This window comes from Trichomycterus rosablanca, chromosome 15, assembly GCF_030014385.1.
Source record: "Trichomycterus rosablanca isolate fTriRos1 chromosome 15, fTriRos1.hap1, whole genome shotgun sequence".
NCBI classification, from domain to species: Eukaryota; Metazoa; Chordata; class Actinopteri; order Siluriformes; family Trichomycteridae; genus Trichomycterus; species Trichomycterus rosablanca.
Window position 1 is genome coordinate 30,647,727 of NC_086002.1, and position 27,400 is coordinate 30,675,126.

At 40.9% G+C, this 27,400-nt stretch overlaps 1 protein-coding gene and 1 pseudogene across 1 annotated transcript in view; one reads left to right on the forward strand and one right to left on the reverse strand.

Moving 5' to 3' along the window:
• LOC134328691 (NACHT, LRR and PYD domains-containing protein 3-like) overlaps positions 1-27,400 on the reverse strand; it is a 1,194,473-nt pseudogene that overhangs the window by 653,321 nt on the left and 513,752 nt on the right.
• runx1 (RUNX family transcription factor 1) overlaps positions 24,103-27,400 on the forward strand; it is a 16,014-nt gene continuing 12,716 nt past the window's right edge. The window contains exons 1-2 of the mRNA XM_063009372.1: positions 24,103-24,130; positions 25,727-26,001. Of these exons, the coding sequence (XP_062865442.1) occupies positions 24,103-24,130; positions 25,727-26,001 (303 nt within the window). The remainder of the gene's footprint in view (positions 24,131-25,726; positions 26,002-27,400) is intronic.

The window sequence follows — 27,400 nt, forward strand, 5'->3', positions numbered from 1 at the left end:
TGAGGCTCAACCAAAATCAATCCAACAAGATCTCATCCAAATACTTTTGACCACATTGCTTTTATCCCAAGCGACTTACAGTCAATTCAATGCAAATAACTCAGGATTAGGGGCCTCTATCTGGGACCAGACAAGCAAGTTGGCGGTCGGATCACGGTCCGATGTGAGTAACTCAGGATTTAGGGCCTCTTTCGGGGGCCAAACAAGCAAGTAGGTGGTCTGATCACGGTCTGATCACGGTCTGATCATGGTCCGATGCGAGTAACTCAGGATTTAGGGCCTCTTTCGGGGGCCAAACAAGCAAGTTGGTTGTCTGATCACGGTCTGATCACAGTCTGATCACGGTCCGATGCGAGTAACTCAGGATTTAGGTCCTCTATCCTGGACCAGACAAGCAAGTTGGCGGTCTGATCACGGTCTGATCACGGTCCGATGCAGGTAACTCAGGATTTATGGCCTCTTTCGGGGGCCAAACAAGCTAGTTGGTGGTCTGATCACGGTCTGATCACGGTCCGATGCAAGTAACTCAGGATTTAGGGCCTCTATTGAGGGCCAAACAAGCAAGTTGGCGGTCTGATCATGGTCTGATGCAAGTAATTCAGGATTTAGGGCCTCTATCTGGGACCACACAAGCAAGTTGGCGGTCTGATCACGGTCTGATCACGGTCCGATGCGAGTAACTCAGGATTTAGGGCCACTATTGGGGGCCGAACAAGCAAGTTGGTGGTCTGATCACGGTCTGATCACGGTCCGATGCGAGTAACTCAGGATTTAGGGCCTCTTTCGGGGGCCGAACAAGCAAGTTGGCGGTCTGATCACGGTCTGATCATGGTAACTCAGGATGTAGGGTCTCTTTCGGGGGCCAAACTAGCAAGTTGGCGGTCTGATCACGGTCTGATCACGGTAACTCAGGATTTAGGGCCTCTTTCGAGGGCCAAACAAGCAAGTTGGCAGTCTGATCATGGTCTGATCACGGTCTGATGCGAGTAACTCAGGATTTAGAGCCTCTACTGGCGACCAAACAAGCAAGTTGGCGGTCTGATCACGGTCCCAAGCAAAGTAACAAAATTTAAAAAATGTAAAAGGGGGCGGGGTCTTTGATGCTGCGTAAGGACTCTGGTTAGTAGCCCCTCAAGGTGCCTGTAAAAGTAGCGGAGGAGGGGTTTTTTTGGCGGGAGACTAATCGGCTATGCTAAAATTAGAAGAAAAGGGGACGAAAGGTGTAAATAAAATAGTAAAATGAACGTATATTTACGTGTGGCAGCGCGGTAAACGTTCCCCACAGTGGTGTAAATGTGCGAGAGGTGAGAGCGCTTCCTCGAAGCAAGCTGAAGCACCAAACCACAGAGAAGTTTTGCTAACAGAGATAAGAAGTTGTGAACTCGGAGTGCGTTTCTCCCTTCCTGTCAGCGACGAGCGTAGGTCGGAACAACAGTGAGAGTTTGATCAAAATAACCGTATTAACACCTGACGGCTTTTCTAGCTTCCAGGCTTTGAAAAAAGTAGCTAACGTGAGGTACTAGGTGCTCGTAAAATTTGGGATGGGCGTAAAAAGTCCCGTGGCTGAGTGAAAAAGGAGGATCCACCAATGGATCATAGTCTTTCACCATCTACTGTACATAATATTGTGAAAAGATTCAAGAATCTGGACAGATCTCGGTTGAATGTCGTATCTCACCTTCTGTATGTCTGGCTGTGTTCAGCTGTGTTAATAGTCAACAACAAAGCATCCAGTGACAGGCAGTTTGGTGGGCAGTGGCAAGAGAAGAATGGACGAACTATCCATGATCGATTCATCCATCCATCCATGATCCATTTATCCATCTATGTAGCTACCTATCTCATCCATCCATCCACCCATGATCCATCCATCTATATATCTGTCTATCTCATCCATCCATCCATCCACCCATGATCCATACATCTATATATCCGTCTATCTCATCCATCCATCCACCCATGATCCATCCATCTATATATCTACCTATCTCATCCATCCATCCACCCATGATCCATCCATCTATATATCTGTCTATCTCATCCATCCATCCACCCATGATCCATCCATCTATATATCTACCTATCTCATCCATCCATCCACCCATGATCCATCCATCTATATATCTGTCTATCTCATCCATCCATCCACCCATGATCCATCCATCTATATATCTACCTATCTCATCCATCCATCCATCCACCCATGATCCATCCATCTATATATCTGTGTATCTCATCCATCCATCCATCCACCCATGATCCATCCATCTATATATCTACCTATCTCATCCATCCATCCACCCATGATTCATCCATCTATATATCTACCTATCTCATCCATCCACCCATGATCCATCCATCTATATATCTGTCTATCTCATCCATCCATACACCCACCCATGATCCATCCATCTATATATCTGTCTATCTCATCCATCCATCCACCCACCCATGATCCATCCATCTATATATCTGTCTATCTCATCCATCCATCCATCCACCCATGATCCATCCATCTATATATCTACCTATCTCATTCATCCATCCACCCATGATCCATCCATCTATATATCTACCTATCTCATCCATCCATCCATCCACCCATGATCCATCCATCTATATATCTGTCTATCTCATCCATCCACCCATGATCTATTCATCTATATATCTATCTATCTCATTCATCCGTCCATGATCCATCCATCTATATATCTGTCTATCTCATCCATCCACCCATGATCCATCCATCTATATATCTGTCTATCTCATCCATCCACCCATGATCCATCCATCTATATATCTACCTATCTCATCCATCCATCCATCCACCCATGATCCATCCATCTATATATCTGTCTATCTCATCCATCCACCCATGATCCATCCATCTATATATCTGTCTATCTCATCCATCCATTCATCCATCCATGATCCATCCATCTATATATCTATCTATCTCATCCATCCATCCATCCACCCATGATCCATCCATCTATATATCTGTCTATCTCATCCATCCATCCATCCACCCATGATCATCCATCTATATATCTACCTATCTCATCCATCCATCCATCCACCCATGATTCATCCATCTATATATCTACCTATCTCATCCATCCATCCACCTATGATCCATCCATCTATATATCTGTCTATCTCATCCATCCATCCATCCACCCACCCATGATCCATCCATCTATATATCTGTCTATCTCATCCATCCATCCACCCACCCATGATCCATCCATCTATATATCTGTCTATCTCATCCATCCATCCACCCATGATCCATCCATCTATATATCTACCTATCTCATCCATCCATCCACCCATGATCCATCCATCTATATATCTACCTATCTCATCCATCCATCCACCCATGATCCATCCATCTATATATCTACCTATCTCATTCATCCATCCACCCATGATCCATCCATCTATATATTTATCAATCCATCCATCCATCCACCAATTAATCCTTCCTTCCTTTCTTTCTTTCGTTGGTTCGTCTGTTCACCCATTCATTTATCCATCAGTCCATCTATCCATCACATACCTGCCATGTATTTGCCATCCAATCTAACCATCCCATCAATCAATTCATCCAGTCTAACCATCTCATCCATTCATCCATCCAATCTAACCATCCCATCTATCGATTCATCCAATCTAACTATCCCATCTATCCATTCATCCAATCTAACCATCCCATCTATTGATTCATCCAATCTAACTATCCCATCTATCCATTCATCCAATCTAACCATCCCATCTATTGATTCATCCAATCTAACTATCCCATCTATCCATTCATCCATCTATCCTTCCCGCCATTCATCCGTCCATTTGTCGCCTGTCCAATCATCCATCCATTCTGATCAGGATCACGGTGGACTAGGTTCCACCGGGAAACACTAAGTGAAAGCTGGGACTCATCCAGGATGTCAATATCCAACCCCCGACATAGCCAATCATGTCTGTGTAGATACCTGGCCGGCTGATTCGAACCCAGATCTCAGCTTTGGTAGGGTAGCATGATAGGCCACCGGCACCCCAAGAGGAGTTTCATCAAGGTCGCTATAACAGACACATTCTGCCAAAACGAATGCCAAAAAATCATTTATATTATAAACCATACGTGATTCTCCACCATCACGTTTTAAAGTTTTCCCTTTCAGTGTACAATGCCCCCGGTGGTACGGAAGCACCCCGTTTCCTACCGTCCTACCTAATAAATCAATGGTTAAAGGGAAAATAACTGAATGTTTTTCTCTGAAGATACTGTATCTCTGGGTATTCTTGTGCTCTTGGTGTAATATTATCAGAATTGAATTTCCTGTCAGTGCTCTGTTTGTGGGCGGTTTGTCTTCTTGTGGATTGATGAAGCTCGAGTCTTCGTCTCGTCTTTCTGGCTGCTTGTCTAAAACTTTTATAAGGTCCGTTATTTTATTTATTTATTTAATTAATTAATCTATTTATTAAAATTCGTTCTGATTGGAGCTTGGTTCATATAGATGCGGGATTTTTGAGTGCAGGCAAACAGTTTGTGTGATTTTTTTAATCAACCAGAGCAAACCAGTCATTGTTAATTGATTAATTAATAATAATATTTAATTAATATACGTATAATAACACATTATTATATAATAATATATTATATTATTATAATATAATATATATATATATATATTATATAATTAATACACCAATTATTATATAATAATATAATTAATTCATTATATTAAATAATATATAATAACACATTAAATATTATATAATATATTATAATAATATACAGTGTATCACAAAAGTGAGTACACCCCTCACATTTCTGCAAATATTTTATTATATCTTTTCATGGGACAACACTATAGAAATAAAACTTGGATATAACTTAGAGTAGTCAGTGTACAACTTGTATAGCAGTGTAGATTTACTGTCTTCTGAAAATAACTCAACACAGCTGGCAACATAAGTGAGTACACCCCACAGTGAACATGTCCAAATTGTGCCCAAAGTGTCAATATTTTGTGTGACCACCATTATTATCCAGCACTGCCTTAACCCTCCTGGGCATGGAATTCACCAGAGCGGCACAGGTTGCTACTGGAATCCTCTTCCACTCCTCCATGATGACATCACGGAGCTGGTGGATGTTAGACACCTTGAACTCCTCCACCTTCCACTTGAGGATGCGCCACAGGTGCTCAATTGGGTTTAGTCCATCACCTTTACCTTCAGCTTCCTCAGCAAGGCAGTTGTCATCTTGGAGGTTGTGTTTGGGGTCGTTATCGTGTTGGAAAACTGCCATGAGGCCCAGTTTTCGAAGGGAGGGGATCATGCTCTGTTTCAGAATGTCACAGTACATGTTGGAATTCATGTTTCCCTCAATGAACTGCAGCTCCCCAGTGCCAGCAACACTCATGCAGCCCAAGACCATGATGCTACCACCACCATGCTTGACTGTAGGCAAGATACAGTTGTCTTGGTACTTCTCACCAGGGCGCCGCCACACATGCTGGACACCATCTGAGCCAAACAAGTTTATCTTGGTCTCGTCAGACCACAGGACATTCCAGTAATCCTTGTTCTTGGACTGCTTGTCTTCAGCAAACTGTTTGCTGGCTTTCTTGTGCGTCAGCTTCCTTCTGGGATGACGACCATGCAGACCGAGCTGATGCAGTGTGCGGCGTATGGTCTGAGTACTGACAGGCTGACCTCCCACGTCTTCAACCTCTGCAGCAATGCTGGCAGCACTCGTGTCTATTTTTTAAAGCCAACCTCTGGATATGACGCCGAACACGTGGACTCGACTTCTTTGGTCGACCCTGGCAAAGCTTGTTCCGAGTGGAACCTGTCCTGGAAAACCGCTGTATGACCTTGGCCACCATGCTGTAGCTCAGTTTCAGGGTGTTAGCAATCTCCTTATAGCCCAGGCCATCTTTGTGGAGAGCAACAATTCTATTTCTCACATCCTCAGAGAGTTCTTTGCCATGAGGTGCCATGTTGAATATCCAGTGGCCAGTATGAGAGAATTGTACCCAAAACACCAAATTTAACAGCCCTGCTCCCCATTTACACCTGGGACCTTGACACATGACACCAGGGAGGGACAACGACACATTTGGGCACAATTTGGACATGTTCACTGTGGGGTGTACTCACTTATGTTGCCAGCTATTTAGACATTAATGGCTGTGTGTTGCGTTATTTTCAGAAGACAGTAAATCTACACTGCTATACAAGCTGTACACTGACTACTCTAAATTATATCCAAGTTTCATGTCTACAGTGTTGTCCCATGAAAAGATATAATGAAATATTTGCAGAAATGTGAGGGGTGTACTCACTTTTGTGATACACTGTATATAATAATGTATTATATTATTATAATAATATAATATATATTATATAATGAATATACTAATTATTATATTATAATATAATTAATCCATTATATTAAATAATACAGTATATAATAACACATTAAATATTATATGATATATTATTATAATAATATACAGTATATATATATATATATATATATATATATATAGAATAATGTATTATGTTATTATAATAATATAATATATATATTATGTAATTAATATACTAATTATTATATAATATTATAATTAATACATTTTCTTAAGTAATTAATAATTAATTAATTAATTAAAACCCCCTGATTTTAAAAAGTCCAAATAGTTTCCAGTTTGGATCAAATTTCCCTCCCAATTTAGTTATATCCAATTACCCTATTTGTATTTCCGCCTGTATTTCCTGACCCCTCCAACACGTGTGCAGTAGCGACCCCTTCCTCTCACCTGCATGAGACAGGATCGTACGGAGGTCCGTATAGCGCACGGAGAGACGCGCACCGTTCCCCGTCTTCACCCTCTTCTGTGCAGGCGTCATAAAACAGCCAGCAGTTATGAGGTGGCATTCCCACCCACGGACGAGCCGATCGTGGACCGCATGGACCCCCCGGTCTGCCGGTAGCGGAGCGGAGGTTAGAACTCTGCTTTGGTGTACTAGCATTTAGATAACCGACTGCAAGCTTGTTTTTTTCCATGCAATGTATATACTCGTGAGTCAGCAGGGTGAACAGAAGTGGACCGTGCACACAGCCCTGAGGGTCACCTGTGGTCTGCATGGTTGGTTTTGGAGATGCTGTTTCTGGAACAGACAGACCTTCCTATAAGTCTGTCTGTCTGCCATTCTGTCTGTGTGTATGAACGTGTGTGTGTGTCAGTCAGTCAGTTAGGCCCTGACTTGAGTCGCTAACGGTATCCTTCCAGCTGCGACTTCCTTCCTCCTCAGAATGAAATCACTTAAGAACACTAAAAAATAGCAAAAAATTATCAAAATTTTTTTTTTAAACATTTAAAAACTTACTTCTGAGGTGCGATATGAAAAAAATTACCCATAAATATTGATATAATTTTTAAATATTGATACATCCTCAGTTGTCAATTTATTAGGTGCGTTTATGTATTAATTATATTAATTTGCAGTCTAATTAAGCTTAACAACCATATATGGGCATTTTATAATTATACACTGATCAGCCATAACATTAAAACCACCCCCTTGTTTCTACACTCACTGTCCATTTTATCAGCTCCACTTACCATATAGAAGCACTTTGTAGTTCTACAATTACTGACTGTAGTCCATCTGTTTCTCTACATGCTTTGTTACCCCCTGAGTGTTGTGCTGGTATGAATGGATCAGAGTTTTTAAACACCTCACTGTCACTGCTGGATTGAGAATAGTCCACCAACCAAAAACATCCAGCCAACAGCGCCCCGTGGGCGGCGTCCTGTCACCACTGATGAAGGTCTAGAAGATGACCGACTCAAACAGCAGCAATAGATGAGATGAGCGATCGTCTCTGATTTTACATCTACAGGGTGGACCGACTAGGTAGGAGTGTCTGATAGAGTGGACAGTGAGTGGACACGGTGTCTGATCCACTCATACCAGCACAACACATCACCACCATGTCAGTGTCACTGCAGTGCTGAGAATGATCCACCACCTAAATAATACCTGCTCTGTGGTGGTCATGTGGGGGTCCTGACCATTAAAGAACAGCATGTAGTAAAATAGCATTCAACAGTCAGTAATTGTAGAACATGTAGAGATGTCCAAAAACGTCCCTCTTGGCCTTAATAGGGTGCGAATTTTGGTCGTTGCGGTTACAAGGGTTAAACGAAGAGGGGAGTTAGCGTTAGCTCCACAGCTCCAGAGAAGAACGGACCAGCCAGCGACAGACTGGCGGTATTGATTAGCGTTTTGTGCAGCATGAATAGACAGAGATTAGGGGACAGGGTTAGGTAGGTGTTACCATTGATTGCGCGGTGTCTCTTGATCAGAGTCTCTTTGTTTTTCTCAGACTGTAACCGAATGCGCTAATCGCTTTAGCGCGGCAGGTTTGTCTGCCGTCTAATAGACCCGGTAACGACTGGAACCGCCTGTACCAGGCTAGGTCGCCTTTAATCATAGATGACTGAGCATTTAGCATTATAGACTTGCAAGGAGTCGTTTGTCACCAAGTGTACTAACAAAAAGACCTCACAAAGGAGGTTAGTCAGCTTCCAGTTTAAGAATCCATAGAGGTACACGAGCTTCTGGAATGGTCCCACCAAGAATTGGAACTTGTACTACGTAAAATAGCCTTTGAAGAGCTGTAACGGGGTGGCCGTCCAAGAGCTGCTTCATGTAGGGAGTCGTGTCCCTCTGTGTGGCCTAGTTTGGTCAGAATTTGGGGGCACGTTGGCACACGCCTATTGATCGGTCAACCTCTCTTACTTGATGGTCACCTTTGCCTTGTGTCCCTCTGTGTGGCCTAGTTTGGTCAGAATTTGGGGGCACGTTGGCACACGCCTATTGATCGTTCAACCTCTCTCACTTGATGGTCACCTTTGCCTTGTGTCCCTCTGTGTGGCCTAGTTTGGTCAGAAGTTGGGGCACGTTGGCGCTGTACCTTGTAGATCGGTCAACCTCTCTTACTTGACGGTCACCTTTGCCTTGTGTCCCTCTGTGTGGCCTAGTTTGGTCAGAAGTTGGAGCACGTTGGCGCAGTACCTTGTAGATCGGTCAACCTCTCTCACTTGATGGTCACCTTTGCCTTGTGTCCCTCTGCATGGTCTAGTTTGGTCAGAAGTTGGGGCACGGTTATGCGTTCGCCTGTTGATCGGTCAACCTATCTCACTTGATGGTCACCTCTGCCTTGTGTCCCTCTGTGTGGCCTAGTTTGGTCAGAAGTTGGGGGCACGTTGGCACACGCCTATTGATCGGTCAACCTCTCTCACTTGATGGTCACCTTTGCCTTGTGTCCTTCTGTGTGGCCTAGTTTGGTCAGAAGTTGGGGCACGTTGGCGCAGTACCTTGTAGATCGGTCAACCTCTCTTACTTGACGGTCACCTTTGCCTTGTGTCCCTCTGTGTGGCCTAGTTTGGTCAGAAGTTGGGGCACGTTGGCGCAGTACCTTGTAGATCGGTCAACCTCTCTTACTTGACGGCCACCTTTGCCTTGTGTCCCTCTGTGTGGCCTAGTTTGGTCAGAAGTTGGGGCACATTGGCGCAGTACCTTGTAGATCGGTCAACCTCTCTTACTTGACGGTCACCTTTGCCTTGTGTCCCTCTGTGTGGCCTAGTTTGGTCAGAAGTTGGGGCACGTTGGCACAGTAGCCTGTTGATCGGTCCACTTCTCTCAGTTGACATTCACCTTTAACTTGTGTCCCTCTGTGCCAGGGATGGACTGGCCATCAGGACTGGCCATCAGGACTGGCCCACCGGGAGTTTTCCTGGTGGGCCGCTCTGTATGTGGGCCGCTGAGGGAGTGAAAAATAAATTCAGTTTTAAGTAGAGCAGAAAGATATAGTTCAGTGCCTCTGCTTCGTTAGTAACGCCGTTTAAGAAGAGACTGTGGGCCCATCTCAAATGTCGTTTATGCCCTACTTAGGGTACTTCCTAACAGTACAAAACATTTCTTTTAACAGGCACTAAATGATTAATAAGTAGTTATCTAAGCTACTGTTTAACTGTTTAGTTATCTAAGCTATAATTTTTATTATAGTGAGTTATTAACTTTAGTGGTAAGATAGATGAAAACTGTCAATATCAATCATCTAACATTTGATTAGGGGGTGATATGTGTGGCACGATGTTCTTGTAGTGGGCTGGATCAAGAAAAAAGTCCAGGGCTGATTTTTGTTCCCAGTCCAGCCCTGCTCTGTGCTGCCTAGTTTGACCAAAAGTTGGGGCACAATGGCGCAGTAGCCTGTTGATCGGTCAACCTCCTTCAGTTGACGATCACCTTTGATTGTGTCTCTCTGCGTGGCCTAGTTTTGTCGGAAGTTGATCAATCACCCTCTCTCAGTGGTGTCTGCATACTTTCGGTCTCACCTTGGTCGCTTCAACAGTCAAGAACAATATCAAACGTCAAACGAGGACATAAGTTGTGGAATAAAGTTCCTTCACGTATCCGCTGATGATGATTGGTTGGGACATTTAAGCGTTCCGGTGGTTTAAAATGCCCCTGCGGTGTGAAACCGCGACAAGAAGCGGCAATATGATGTTCAATAGTGCGTGGGAACGGGGGCTGGTCTACAGGGGCAAAGCTTTTTGTGCCCACAGAAGGAACTCCATTAAACTTCAGTGTGGTTAATGAGGTTACGATGTAAGAGGGACTGTTCATTTATTTATCTAAAGACGTTCCAAAATCGTTCTGTTGACCTTAAGGGCAAGTTTTCTCTGAGCGCTGACTTTTACAGATGCCCAGATCGTATAGCCAAGATAGAACATAAAAAATAGTCAATAGTCCCGCTAATTCGTCCATGATTTACTCCGCGGCTTTTAAAACGGCACACTTAGCGGCTAAGTAGGGCTCGTTTAAGACATTCACATCTACGACGGCGTATTAGAAACGCCGTTAATAAAACGTTACAGTGTATGAATGAAGTGGGAGCGTTACGGCTGGAGGGGGCGGGGGGCTAGGACGGCCGATGTCAGTTTGAGCACTATTGGTTTCCTCGAAGTCCATCTGATTCTTTCTTTTCATCAACTTTATTCCTGAATTCATTTCAGTTTTATTCTTAAATTAATTTTGACTTTATACTTGAATATATTTTGACTAAATTTTTTTATTTATTTACATTTTTTTATTATTTCCACTTTATTCTTGAATTTATTTCCACTTTATTTTTTACTTTAATCTTTAATTTATTTGAACTTTATTCTTGACTTTTTTACTTTATTTTTCTATTCGTTTAACCTTTATTCTTGAATGTATTTTGACTTTATTTTTTATTTATGTTGACCTTATTCTTGAATTTATTTCCACTTTTTTCTTGATTATTTTTTTTTACTTTATTCTTCCATTCATTTAAGCGTTATTCTTGAATGTATTTTGACTTTATTTTTTATTTATGTTGACTTTATTCTTGAATTTATTTCCACTTTTTTCTTGATTATTTTTTAATTCATTCTTTAATTCATTTGAACTTCATTCCTGAATTTTTTTTAACTTTATTTTTTAATTTATTTCCACTTTATTCTTGAATTTATTTCCACTTTATTCTTTAATTTATTTCCACTTTATTCTTGCATTTATTTCCACTTCATTCTTGAATTTATTTTCACTTCATTCTTGAATTTATTTCCACTTTATTTTTTATTTATGTTGACTTTATTCTTGAATTTATTTCCACTTTTTTCTTGATTATTTTTTACTTTATTCTTCAATTAATTTGAACTTTATTCTTGAATTTATTTCAACTTTATTTTTTTATTTATTTTGACTTCATTCTTGAATTTATTTCCACTTTATTCGACCTCACAAAGGAGTCCAGTTTAAAAATCCAGTTGATCAACTCAATGGCTTCCAAAAAAGAGGTAATAACGACAGTTCAGGTGGGTCGTTAGATAGCTAATACTGTATACATTGATCAGGCATAACATTATGACCACCTTCCTAATATTGTGTTGGTCCTCCTGACCCAACGATATGGACTCCACTAGACCCCTGAAGGTGTGCTGTGGTATCTGGCACCAAGATGTTCAGCGGCAGATCCTTTAACTCCTCTAAGTTGTGACGTGGGGCCTCCATGGATCGGACTTGTTGGTCCAGAACGTCCCACAGATGCTCGATCGGATTGAGATCTGGGGAACCTCAAACTGGTTGTTGTGCTCACCACCATGTTCCAAACTTCAAGAGAGAATACGAAGTTTACCGAACTCATTACTTAGATATTACGATATTTTTATTCCGAAACGCTACTGGAAGCTTTTAGCTCTCGCGGCCGTTCAAGCCGAAATCGAATTAGCCGCTTCGTGCTCGTATTGCTCCTATACGTAAAAACATTAATGACCCATCAAAGTCGCACAGTCGTGTTTCGGTATGCATGTGCTTTTATTTCTAGCGTTTAAGTGTGTGTGTGTGTGTGTGCTTCTGCTTCGCCGAGTCTGCTTGTCTATTCGACGCTGCGCTAAACGGCGCCTGAGGCGCGTCTCCATCCACCGGCCCCCTCGCCTCGCCTCACCCTCCCACGCGAGACGACGGGGCTAAATCGGGCCACAGAGCCAAAAGTTTCTGGACACCCAACAGGTGCATCCGCCAAACCCAGACACCAGACACAAAGAGACCATACAAACTCCAGTCGCTACTGGGGACCCCGTCCACCTACCCCCTCTTACTCACTTGGACTTTGGTGGATGTCCACATTCCTCCACTTCTGTACAGGCAATTTGAGGTACTAACCAGGGTTCCTACACAGCATCGAAGACCACGCCCACTTTTTTTTTTTTAGTCCGGTCTTTTCCCACCGTTTTGTTTGCCGCCCAGCCGACCGGCGGTAGAGTTGAGATTCCAAACCTGGAGAGCCATTAGTCCCTGATTTTAATCTCAAGTCCTGACTCGAACTCCGACCCAAAATCGGAAAAAGTTGGAACAGCCTGAAAAATGATGATGATAATAATAAAACACAGAGTTTCTGACATTTACTTTGACTTTTATTTGATGTCAGACAGGATGAACCTGAGATATTTCACGTTTCATTTATTAATAAACATCCATTCCTGCATTTCAGGCCTGCAACACATTCCAAAAAAAGTTGGGACGGTAAAGCATTTACCACTTTTTAATGTTGCCGTTCCTTTTCACAGAGGAGACCGAGTGATTTAATGTCAAAATTCTCCACACGTTCTCTATTGGGGACAGGTCAGGACTGCAGGCGGGCCAGTCCGGTACCCGTACCCTCTTCTTCAACCAGCAGGTGGTTTTGCATCGTCTTGTTGAAAAATGCTGGACGTCCCTGAAAAAGACGACGTTTTGGAGGCAGCTCTAAGATCTCGATGTACTTGATTATAAATGACCTTTACCAAGGGCGCCGACACGCCCCCATACTATGATAGACCCTGGCATTTGGACTTGTTCCTGATAACAGTCTGGACGGTCCTTTTCGTCTTGCTGATTCATCTGACCACAATACACGTTTCCACTGTGTGACGGTCCATCCTAGATGCCTCAGAGCCCAGAGAAGTCGACGCCGCTTCCGGACATGGTTAACATAAGGCTTCTTTTTTGCACAGTAAAGTTTTAAGTATAATTTGTGCAGTCATTCTGTATTGTAGAGCTTGATAAAGGTTTGATAAACTAATCCCTCACCCATGTGGTTATATCAGCTGTTGTTGGGTGGAGGTTCTTGATGTGGCGCCGTCTGAGGGATGAAAGATCAAGAGAGTTCAGGTTAAGCTTCCACTCTTGGTCTTTATGCACTGAAATTCCTCCAGATTCCTTAAATGGTTTAATGATATTATGTACTGTAGCGGGAGAACATGCAAATCCCTTCTGATCTTTCATCTTTGCTCATCAGAGACTCTCAGCCTTTTCTGGATGCTGCTTTTGTACCAAACCATGATTACAATCACCTGTTTGGAATCACATCATCATTTAGTTTTTTCACCTCATTACTCGCCCTAAATTGCCCCCGTCCCAACTGTTTTTGGAATGTGTTGCAGGCCTGAAATGCAGGAATGGACGTTTATTAATAAATGAAACAGTGCAACTGAAATCAGGAGGGGCAAATACTTTACCGTAGCTCCTTACAAGTCGAGTCTGACCGTTAGCTGGAACGAGGATCTATTATTAATAGTTCTCCGCCGTTTACGTTCTATTGGCCACCCGGGAGCCGTCACAGGACCAGTTTGAAGCTCTCGCCGGGACCGTTAAGCTGATGAGCGGGTCAATAGTCCTGCTAATTCATCCATGATTTACGCCGCGGCTTTTAAAACGGCACACTTAGCGGCTAAGTAGGGCTCGTTTAAGACATTCACACATCTACGACGGCGTATTAGGGCCGCCGTTAAATAAACGTTACAGTGTATGAATGAAGTGGGAGCGTTACGGCTGGAGGGCGCGCTAGGACGACCGTCGTCAGTTTGAGCACTTTTGGTTTCCTCGAAGTCCGTCCGGTTCTTTCTTTTCATCGACTTTATTTCGATTTTATTCTTGAAATTATTTCTACTTTATTCTTGATTTTATTTAGACTTTATTTTTTATTTATTTCCACTTTGTTCTTGAATTTTTGTACTTTATTCTTCATTTCTTTTGAACTTTTTTCTTGAATTTATTTCAACTTTGTTTTTATTTTTTTACTTTAATCTTTAATTCATTTGAACTTTTTCTTAAAATTATTTTGACTTTATTCTTAAATTAATTTCCACTTTATTTGTGAATTCATTTCAACTTTATTCTTGATTTTTTTATTTTATTCTTAAATTTTTTTACTTTATTTTTGCATTTATTTCAACTTTATTATTGAATGAATTTTTATTTTATTTTTGAATTTATTCTTAAAATTTTGTACTTCATTTTTTAATTTATTTCAACTTCATTTTTGAATTTATTTTCAATTTATTCTTGAGTTTATTTTGACTTTATTCTTAAATTTATTTTGACTTTATTTCTGATTTTATTTCAACTTTATTCTTAAATTTATTTTGACTTTATTCTAAAATTAATTTCCACTTTATTCTTGAAATTATGTTGACTTTATTTTTGTTTTATTTTTGAATTTATTTTTACTTTATTCTTGACATTTTGTACTCTGTTCCTCAATTCTTTTGAATTTTATTCTTTTAATTTATTTCGACTTTATTTTTTAAATTTATTTTGAGTTTATTTTTGAATTTGTTTCAACTTTATTTTTGAATTAATTTGGATTTTATTCTTAAATTTATTTCCTTTTTTTAACGTCTCATTTTTTTTATTCATATGAACTTTATTCTTGAATTTATTTTGACTTTTTTCTTGAATTTATTTTGACTTTATTTATTTTTTTATTTCGACTTCATTCTTGAACTTTGATTTTATTCTTGAATTTATTTTGACTTTATTCTTAAATTTATTTCGATTTTGTTTTTTAAATCATTTTGACCTTGTTCTTTTGATTTTGATTTGTACATGCCATACTTTGGTAAAACAGTTTGGGGAAGGTTGTTTCCTGTTTATCAGGATAATACTCCAGTGTAGAAGTGAGATCTGTGAAGAATAGTGGGATGGAACTTCGGCCTGTGGTTGGATGGATATGAATCTGTATATGAAGCAGAGTCCATGGGCAGAAATAAATCAGATCTCTGGGTGTCTACATACGGCTGGACGCTAGAGTAAATAATCATGGGAAATCATCACATAAACTAGCTAATACGGTAAACCAGGGTAATACACACACACACACACACACACACATATATAGAAGCGTAGCGACTTTCTCTGTAGCTAGCCGGTAATAACGGGACAGGGTAGTTTGCTCCGTCGCCCTCAGAGCTGCTAACCGATCTGTCAGAAAATCAATTCATTACTTTTAAGCAGCAGTTAACGGCATCCACACACACGTCCAGCCGCCTGAATTATTAACCAGCACCGAGACTGAGTTATTTCTTCTCTGTCTCTTAACTAACGTCCTGCAGGATGATGCAAAGAACCGGGGGGGAAGAAACGGGGGGGAAGAACCGGGGGGTGGGGGGTGGGGACGGGTTGTTGCGCGAACGATGGATTGAATACGGGCTGAAAGGAGGGTCGCAAGCGATCGTCGTCCCTGCCATCAAAAATGCATAACCTCGGAAGGAAGTCACTCCATATCTTATGGTGCCCACTGATACCCCGGACCTGAACCCAACCCCCCAGCCCCCCTCCCGATCTGTGTAAATATGAGATACTGTATATTGGAACATTTGCATGCCCACTCGTTCTGCCATCATTGATTGTTTCAGCCGGAGGAAACTGGAGGGGCATTATTGATCCTGAATGCCCAGCACTTCTGGCCCCGGGGTTTGTGTCTCTGGGGGTCTGGAGGGGGCAGAATTGCCTCTGGGCAGCGTGGATGAAGACGTGGTTATTTAGGGTTGAAATCTGTGCTCGGTCAGGCCGCTTCTGAGTCTCGGCTGATGTTTGGTAAACCGCTGTACCACCTTACTCCAAATAACCATTTAGTTTTATTTATTATTTACTTACCGACCTGCGTACTTACCTACATACCAACCTACTTACTTACTTACCTACATACCAACCTACTTACTTACCTACACACCAACCTACTTACTTACTTACCTACATACCAACCTACTTACTTACTTACTTACCTACCTGTGTACTTACCTACTTACTTACTTATTTACTTTACTTACTTACCTACATACCAACCTACTTACTTACTGACCTACCTGCCTACATACCAACCTATTTACTTATCTACTTACTTACTTTATTTACTTACCTACCTACCTACCTACTTACTTACTTACCTGCCCACCTACCTACTTACTTACCTACATACCAACCTACTTACTTACTGCCCTACCTGCCTACATACCAACCTATTTACTTATCTACTTACTTACTTTATTACTTACCTACTTTCCTACCTACCTACCTACTTACTTACCTGCCCACCTACCTACTTACTTAACTACATACCAACCTACTTACTTTACTTACTTACTGACCTACTTACCTACATACCTACCTACCTACTTATCTACTTACTTAGTTTATTTACTTACTTATCTACCTGCCTACTTATTTACCTACTTACCCACTTACCTACCTACCTACTTACTTGCTTACTTTACCTACATACTTACTGTACTTACCTACTTACTTACCTACCTACCTACCTACCTACCTACCAACTTACTTAATTACCTACCTACTTACCTAACTACCCAATTACCTACCTACCTACTTACTTCCATACCTGCCTACTTACTTACTTATTTTATCTACTTACTTAGCTACCTACCTACTTACTTACTTTACTTACCTACTTACCAACCTACTTACTTTACCTACTTGATGACCCTCCTACCTACATACCTACCTACTTACCTACCTACCTACAGTGTATCACAAAAGTGAGTACACCCCTCACATTTCTGCAAATATTTTATTATATCTTTTCATGGGACGACACTATAGAAATAAAACTTGGTTATAACTTAGAGTAGTCAGTGTACAGCTTGTATAGCAGTGTAGATTTACTGTCTTCTGAAAATAACTCAACACACAGCCATTAATGTCTAAATAGCTGGCAACATAAGTGAGTACACCCCACAGTGAACATGTCCAAATTGTGCCCAAAGTGTCAATATTTTGTGTGACCACCATTATTATCCAGCACTGCCTTAACCCTCCTGGGCATGGAGTTCACCAGAGCTGCACAGGTTGCTACTGGAATCCTCTTCCACTCCTCCATGATGACATCACGGAGCTGGTGGATGTTAGACACCTTGAACTCCTCCACCTTCCACTTGAGGATGCGCCACAGGTGCTCAATTGGGTTTAGTCCATCACCTTTACCTTCAGCTTCCTCAGCAAGGCAGTTGTCATCTTGGAGGTTGTGTTTGGGGTCGTTATCCTGTTGGAAAACTGCCATGAGGCCCAGTTTTCGAAGGGAGGGTATCAAGCTCTGTTTCAGAATGTCACAGTACATGTTGGAATTCATGTTTCCCTCAATGAACTGCAGCTCCCCAGTGCCAGCAACACTCATGCAGCCCAAGACCATGATGCTACCACCACCATGCTTGACTGTAGGCAAGATACAGTTGTCTTGGTACTTCTCACCAGGGCGCCGCCACACATGCTGGACACCATCTGAGCCAAACAAGTTTATCTTGGTCTCGTCAGACCACAGGGCATTCCAGTAATCCATGTTCTTGGACTGCTTGTCTTCAGCAAACTGTTTGCGGGCTTTCTTGTGCGTCAGCTTTCTTCTGGGATGACGACCATGCAGACCGAGTTGATGCAGTGTGCGGCGTATGGTCTGAGCACTGACAGGCTGACCTCCCACGTCTTCAACCTCTGCAGCAATGCTGGCAGCACTCATATGTTTATTTTTTAAAGCCAACCTCTGGATATGACGCCGAACACGTGGACTCGACTTCTTTGGTCGACCCTGGCGAAGCCTGTTCCGAGTGGAACCTGTCCTGGAAAACCGCTGTATGACCTTGGCCACCATGCTGTAGCTCAGTTTCAGGGTGTTAGCAATCTTCTTATAGCCCAGGCCATCTTTGTGGAGAGCAACAATTCTATTTCTCACATCCTCAGAGAGTTCTTTGCCATGAGGTGCCATGTTGAATATCCAGTGGCCAGTATGAGAGAATTGTACCCAAAACACCAAATTTAACAGCCCTGCTCCCCATTTACACCTGGGACCTTGACACATGACACCAGGGAGGGACAACGACACATTTGGGCACAATTTGGACATGTTCACTGTGGGGTGTACTCACTTATGTTGCCAGCTATTTAGACATTAATGGCTGTGTGTTGAGTTATTTTCAGAAGACAGTAAATCTACACTGCTATACAAGTTGTACACTGACTACTCTAAGTTATATCCAAGTTTCATGTCTATAGTGTTGTCCCATGAAAAGATATAATGAAATATTTGCAGAAATGTGAGGGGTGTACTCACTTTTGTGATACACTGTACCTACCCACTTACCTACCTACCTACCTACCTACTTACTTACTCACCTACCTATGAATCTACCAACTTACTAACTTAATAACTTAGCTACCTACCTACTTACTGACTTACCTACCTACTTACCTATCCATTTACTTAATTACTTACCTACCTACGTACTTACTTACTTAATTACCTACTTACTTACGTACTTACTTTACTTACTTACATACCTACCTGCTTATCTAACTACTTACTGACCTACTTACCTACTTACTTACTTACTTAACACTATATGCCCAATATTTACGAATATTTTAGAATTTGGACACCTGACCACAAGCTTAATTTCAAAAACACACGTGACATTCTCAGCCAGGACAGCGGCCGGACTTCCGAGAAGGCTTCTCACAGACTTTGAAATGCGCCTGTGTATGGGAATTTGTACCCTTTTGCACTAATATTGGTCCAAAATTGAATTTCCGGTCCATTCTGAAGCTGTTCGGTAGAGCTTTGGAGCAGCGGAGTTTAAACTCTGAACTAAGCAGTTGGTTCCCCAAGACTTGTGGTCCATGTGGTCCTGTATGAAATAAACTCAAGACCGGGACTTGGTGCGGCTGTGTCCCATCTCAGTCTCATAGAGGCCAAGAACTTCCCGAAAAAGATCTTAGCATGGTGTTACGAGCGACATAAATTCCTCCAGACCTCCTTGACGTGGGCCAGGTACCTCACGAGGAGGTGCTTCTTTATAGCACGTCCTGGTCTTAATTCGTATCGAATTCGTGTCCAGTCACTTCTGGCGCTCAGAGCCGTTCAGTCGGCGTTTACGGTAGATCGTTACGACACGCCGGCGCATCTGTACCCTTTTAAACTGGTCAATAGGTTTTATAGCCGACAAGCGCTATTGATCTCTGGATTTAAGGCTTATCGGATGTCCCGATCGGAGCCGGATACGGAAATACGGATACGGCCAACAGGATTTGGCTGTGTCAACTGGTCAAGACGGTTGAGATGTTGTTGACTAGACTAGTAGATCATAGTCTACTAGTCTTAGATCAGACTAGATTGATAGACCAGCCAAACAAACCAAACTAGCCCGAAGTAGCTTGGACCGGCAACCATCTCAAGCTGGTTTGCGATTTTTAAGGCGGCTCTGACAGCGACGTGACTCAAATAAACCCTAAACGAAAGAACAACGACCTTTTAAAGACTGCAGAGCTTTTATTCACGTGTGGCGGTCGTTCCGAGAGAGCGCGCTTTGCATTGTGGTTAACCAGAATGAAACCACGGCTAGTCTGGCCTGTACACACACACACACACACGTATAGTGTATAATCTTTAAGAGGAGGATTTGGATGCTCAAAGAAGCTTTAAGGGGAAGAAGATTCTCATGTGGTGATGATGTAAAAGCAGCGGCGCATCAGTGGCTACGAGCTCAACCAAAAACTCTTTCCTCAGCCACCTGCATAAAAGTCGAGCCAACCACAGAGCCAGCTTTCCTCACCAGCCTGTCTGGTCGTGTAGTGTCGCTCTGCTTCATGCTGGACGCTGGAGACGACGGACTCGATGAACAGAGACGGATCTGTCCTTTCTTGTAGATAAAGACTGTGTTATCTGACCAGGCCAGTTTCTGTAAGTCCTGACCATCTCAACATCAACCCCCTCAATGGAGATTGGTCATGGATGAGGCTTGGGCCTCCAAATGTCCACCACCGTCTGTTTAGTTTTGGAGGTGTTCAGCTGTAGATGGAAGGAAGGAAGGAAAGTAGGATGGATGGATGACTGGACGGATGGATGAATAGATGGACGGATGAATGGACAGATATATGACTGGAAGGAAGGAAGAATGGATGGATAAATGGAAGAATGGATGTAAGGAAGGAAGGATGGATGGACGGACGGACGGATGGACGCATAGATAAACGGATGGATGGATGGATTAGATGGATGGATGACTGAATGGATGACTGGACGGATGGATGGATGGATTAGATGAATGGATGGATTAGATAGATGGATTGATTAGATGGATGGATTAGATAGATGGATGGATTAGATGGATGGATGGATTAGATAGATGGATTGATTAGATGGATTAGATGGATGGATGGATTAGATGGATGGATTAGATGGATGGATTAGATAGATGGATGGATTAGATGGATGGATTAGATGGATGGATTGATTAGATGGATTAGATAGATGAATGGATTAGATGGATGGATGGATTAGATAGATGGATGGATTAGATGGATGGATTAGATGGATGGATTAGATGGATGGATTAGATAGATGGATGGATTAGATGGATGGATTAAATGGATGGATTAGATGGATGGATTAGATGGATGGATGGATGGATGGATTAGATGGATGGATGGATTAGATAGATGGATGGATTAGATGGATGGATGGATGGATTAGATGGATAAAATAGATTAGATAGATGGATGGATGGATTAGATGGATGGATGGATGGATGGATGGATGGATTAGATAGATGGATGGATTAGATGGATGGATGGATGGATGGATTAGATAGATGGATGGATGGATTAGATGGATTAGATAGATGGATGGATTAGATGGATGGATTAGATGGATTAGATGGATGGATGGATGGATGGATTAGATGGATGGATTAGATGGATGGATTGATTAGATAGATGGATGGATTAGATGAATGGATGGATTAGATGGATTGATTAGATGGATGGATTGATTAGATGGATTAGATGGATGGATGGATGGATGGATTAGATGGATGGATGGATTAGATGTATTGATTAGATGGATGGATTGATTAGATGGATTAGATAGATGGATGGATTAGATGGATGGATGGATTAGATAGATGGATGGATTAGATGGATTAGATGGATGGATTAGATGGATGGATGGATTAGATAGATGGATGGATTAGATGGATTAGATGGATGGATGGATGGATGGATGGATGGATTAGATGGATGGATGGATGGATTAGATGGATGGATTAGATGGATGGATGGATTAGATAGATAGATGGATGGATTAGATGGATGGATGGATGGATTAGATGGATGGATGGATTAGATAGATGGATGGATTAGATGGATGGATGGATTAGATGGATTAGATAGATGGATGGATTAGATGGATTAGATGGATGGATGGATGGATTAGATGGATTAGATAGATGGATGGATTAGATGGATGGATGGATGGAAAGAAAGAAAGTTGGAAGAAAAGATTTAAAATGTTTATCATATTAAAACTCTCAGAAAGCATCCATGGCGGCATATTTGCTTACTTTGATGACCAGATCTGACCTTAAAGTCTGTAACCAGAAGAAAGTTGGAGTTTTGCACATCACTTTATGACGTTAATGATAAACATTGTTCTGCTTAACGTGACTACGTACAAATTATTGCTTAAATGTAATTATACAACTAACTAGTAACTAAAGTGGATGTTGTAGGAATTTTCACATAACTCTAATGTTCGGGGCATTATTTCACATCTGTCCTCTCTGGTTCTGCCCCACACCACATCACAGACGTCTATAATATGACTAATAACGAACCTGTTTTATTCAGAGAACAGTTGCTTTATTACCAGTCATGACTCGGTGTGGAGAAAAAGCGTTAACGGATTAACCCGATCCGGCATGAAGGTCGCATGGCGCCCCCTTTCGGCCGCGCTGGTACTTATTACTACAGGTTTATAACACAGGCTCGGTGAGTCCTGCTGTCTTTCTTTAATTTAATGTGCTGATAATTATCTAAAATGCGTCTTATTTTTTAAATATTTTTATTTTAAATTTTGATAAAATAAGGTCACAGTGTTCCTCATACTCGATAATATTTTTTTATTATATTTTTTCAATTATACTTTAAATAATAATGATAAATAATAATTACTATTATTTTTATTACTATTATTACATTTTATAAATGATTGTTATTATTAATAATAATATGATAATTGTTACTGTTATCATGCTGATTCTTCTTATTATTATTATCCTTATTGCTGTTGTGGTGGGTCATTATTATTATTATTATTATTATTATTATTATTATTATTAATAATAATAATATTATAATCATTATTATTATTATTGTTATTATTATTATCATCTTTATTATTATTATTGTTATTATTGTCATTATTATGTTTATTATTATTATTATTATTATCATTATTATTGTCATAATTATGTTTATTATTATTAATATTATCATTATCATTATTATTGTCATAATTATGTTTATTATTATTAATATTATCATTATTATAATTATTGTTATTATTATTATCATCTTTATTATTATTATTATTATTGTCATTATTATGTTTATTATTATTATTATTATTGTCATTATTATGTTTATTATTTTATTATTATTATTATTATTATTACTATTATCATCATCTTTATTTTTGTTATGGTTGTGGGGTCTTTTTTTTTGCTTCACTGAAAGTGTAATTAATCTAAATGTGCATGGATCACTTTGATATTATGTTAGATTAGATGAATATTTTAATCATATATTTTATTATAAGGTTGTTTTTATTCTATATTGATTAAAGTGAACTGATCACTGAACCGGCAGCCTTCAGTGAAAATGGAGAATAAAGTAAAACACACACTTTACTACCTAAACTTGGTATTGATCTGTAATTGTAAGTTAATAGAAATAAAACCGTGTCGGTGTTGTTAAGTGGCGCGCGCGCCGGGCCCGTGGAATTCCATTGACGGCTCGCGCTGCTCTCGCGCTGCTCTCGCGTGCCCGTCTCCGCGAGCGCTTTTGATTGGACGGAGCTGCAGACTCGCGCATGCAAATGAGGTCTGACGAGTCTGCATTCCTGCACAGCCCAGTGCCAGTAAAAACCTGCCCCCCCCCCGGACCGGCCGACTCATTCATACCAGTCCGGGACTCCGGGTCGCGACCGTACGGAGCTGAGACACCGCAGCGCGACTCCTGAGAAGTCCACATCGCGGATGCAGAAATAATCCGAATTATTTAACAAGAGTTTGTTGCGACTTTTCTCCAGCAAGACTTGGAGACTTGCGCTGTTGTCAGAAGCGCAAAACTCGGACTATTCTCAAGCGCGCAAACTTAAATCGGATACCAATGGTTTTCCTTTGGGACGCAAAATACGGTATGATTGATCTCTGAGTCTATCTGTTGTTTATCTGCTCGACTTTGATGCCTCTTTGTCCAACTGGTTCCTCATTTCTTGCTTTCTAACTGTTATTGTGAAACGGTTTTGGCGCATTCATCTTCCGAAAAGAAAGTTCCCAAAAGTCAGGGCGCACATCTTTCTCTCTGTCTTTGCGTCTCTTTTCTCGGTGTGTGTCTTCCCCCCCTTCAGCTCTGGTTTAGTGTATCTTAAGGAAGCTAGCGGTGAGCCGAGCGGATCTGCTCAAGCCTCCTGACCGCACTCATGTGGCATCGATTGCGGTTGGCTGAGTGACAGCGAGCCGTCAGGCGGAGCGCCGCGGTTTTAATGGCTTCATGCGCCACCACCGAAGCGCTCTCGCTGGCACCCGTCCTGCCTGAAGGATGTCAGTCGGCTGGGGGCCACAAAACTGTCGAGAACTTTGAACTTTTGTTGTTGACATGACAGGGGAGCAGTGTTCCGAATGCCGTATGCATTACCGTGTGCATTTGTGTTGGGAGTTGTGTCCTGGAGATGATGGGCTTGGTGGAGATGGAGATGATGGAGATGATCCACATGCGTAATACCAAACTAATTCAAAACAAACCTTTCTAGCAAAGCTGTAGGCATGAATTAGACATTCAGTTAATCTACATGGATGGATGGATGGATGGATAGATGGACAGTTAGATAGATGGATAGATAGACAGACAGACAGACAGACAGACAGACAGACAGACAGACAGACAGACAGACAGACAGATAGATAGATAGATAGATAGATAGATAGATAGATAGACATAATTGAGGACCAAATCTACCAGAATGGATGGATGGATGGACAGTTTGATAGATGGATAGACAGACGGACAGACAGACAGACAGACAGACAGACAGACAGACAGACAGACAGACAGACAGATAGATAGATAGATAGATAGATAGATAGATAGATATCTGTTCGCCAATTATGTCTATCTATCTGTCTGTCTGTCTGTCTGTCTATGTGTCCACCTGGATGTGTCTGTCCATCCAGACAGGCGACCAAACCTACCAGAATGGATGGATAGATAGATAGATAGATAGATAGATAGATAGATAGATAGATAGATAGATAGATAGATAGATAGATAGATAGATAGATAGATAGATAGACAGCCATAATTGGGCTGGGCTAGACAGACAGACAGACAGACAGACAGACAGACAGACAGACAGACAGAATAGGGGACCAAATCTACCAGAATAGATAGATAGATAGATAGATAGATAGATAGATAGATAGATAGATAGATAGATAGACAGACAGACAGACAGACAGACAGACAGACAGACAGAATAGGGGACCAAATCTACCAGAATAGATGGATGGATGGACACATAGACAGACAGATAGATAGATAGAACTTTATTTTTAAAACATTACTGCCCTAACAGGAACACTGACAGACTCCAGATACATCCGTATATATTCAGTATATTATTGGGGAGAAATGTGCCCCTCTAGAGAATATTGGGGAGAACCGTGCCCCCCCACAAATGAACACTTATTTCCTTCTGCTCGCATCTAAGTGTCCCTCTCCCGCTGCGTTCCAGACCAGGCCCCACAGCGCCGCTTCAGCCCCCCGTCCTCCAGCCTGGGCGCGGGGAAGATGAGCGAGGCTCTGCCGCCGATGGGTGCTCATGAAGGCGGTGGCGGCGGAGGTGGTGGAGGAGGAGCTGGAGGAAAGCTGCGCATGTGCGACCGCACCATGGTGGAGGTTTTATCCGAGCACCCCGGGGAACTGGTGCGCACCGAGAGTCCGAACTTCCTGTGCTCCGTGCTGCCCACACACTGGCGCTGCAACAAGACCCTGCCCATCGCCTTCAAGGTAAAACTGCACCCAGTTTACCCTGCATAGTTATTTTAATACAGTCAAATAGAATAGAAGAATAACTGTAAGTGATCTATATGAAGCGCACTTGTGATTCACGGAGCAAAACGACTCATGAGTCAAATTACTTTTATAGCCTAATAAAGGCTGTGAGTGAATTAATTAATTACAGGGCCAATAAAAAATTATTCTTATTGTTTAAAATAAGAGAAACAATGAGTATCAAATGAACTAATGAATCGCACTAGTGATTCACGGAGCAAAATGACTCATGAGTCAAATTACTTATATAGCGTAATTAGGAGGATAATTAATTATAGGATCAATATAAATACATTTTATTCTTATTGTTTAAAAAAAGAGAAACAATAAGTATATTAAACTTAATAATCAAGTGAACTAATGAATCGCACTAGTGATTCACGGAGCAAAACGACTCACTGAGTCAAATTACGCTTATAATAAAGGTGCCAAACGCCCCAAAGTTCTTTTATTTATTTTACTGAATTTATAAATGTATTTGTATTCAATATTAGGTTCCTATCATGTTTTATATTTATATAACTATTATTTCTTAATGTTTAAACAAGAGAAAGAATAAATATATTAAACGTAATAATAAACTACATGAAGCGCACTAGTGAATCACGGAGCAAAATGACTCACTAAATGACTAAATGACTCTTATAGCCTAATTAAGGCTACTACAGAACCGTTGTGATCATATTTTATAGATTATTATTTAAAAGATTAAAATAATAATTGTTTTATTGATGTTTAAGAAAAGATAAACAATAATAATATAATAATAAACGTAATAAAAATACGTGAACTAATAAATCGCACCGAGTCAAATTACGCTTATAATAAAGATACCAAACGCCCTATTGTTCTTTTATTAATTTTATTGAATTTATAAATGAATTTTTATTCAATATTAGGTTCTTATCATGTTTTATAGTCTATTAATTATAGGATCAATTAAAAACTCTTGTTTCTTAATGTTTAAAAAAGAGAAAAAGAACAAATATATTAAGCGTTTTAATAAAGTGAACTATATGAATCGCACTAGTGATTCACTGAGTTAAATGACTCTTATATCCTAATAAAAGCTACCACAGAACAGTTCTGATCATGTTTTATACCCTGTTACTTATAAGATCAAAATAATAATTGTTCTCTTATCTATATGTTTTATATGAATCGCACTAGTGATTCACGGAGCGAAATGACTCACTGAATCAATTTACGCTTATAATAAAGGTGCCAAACGCCCCAAAGTTCTTTTATTTGTTTTACTGAATTTATAAATGAACTTTTATTCAATCCTATGTTGTTATCATGTTTTATAGCTTATTAATTATAGAATCAATGAAAGAAAGAATAACTATATTAA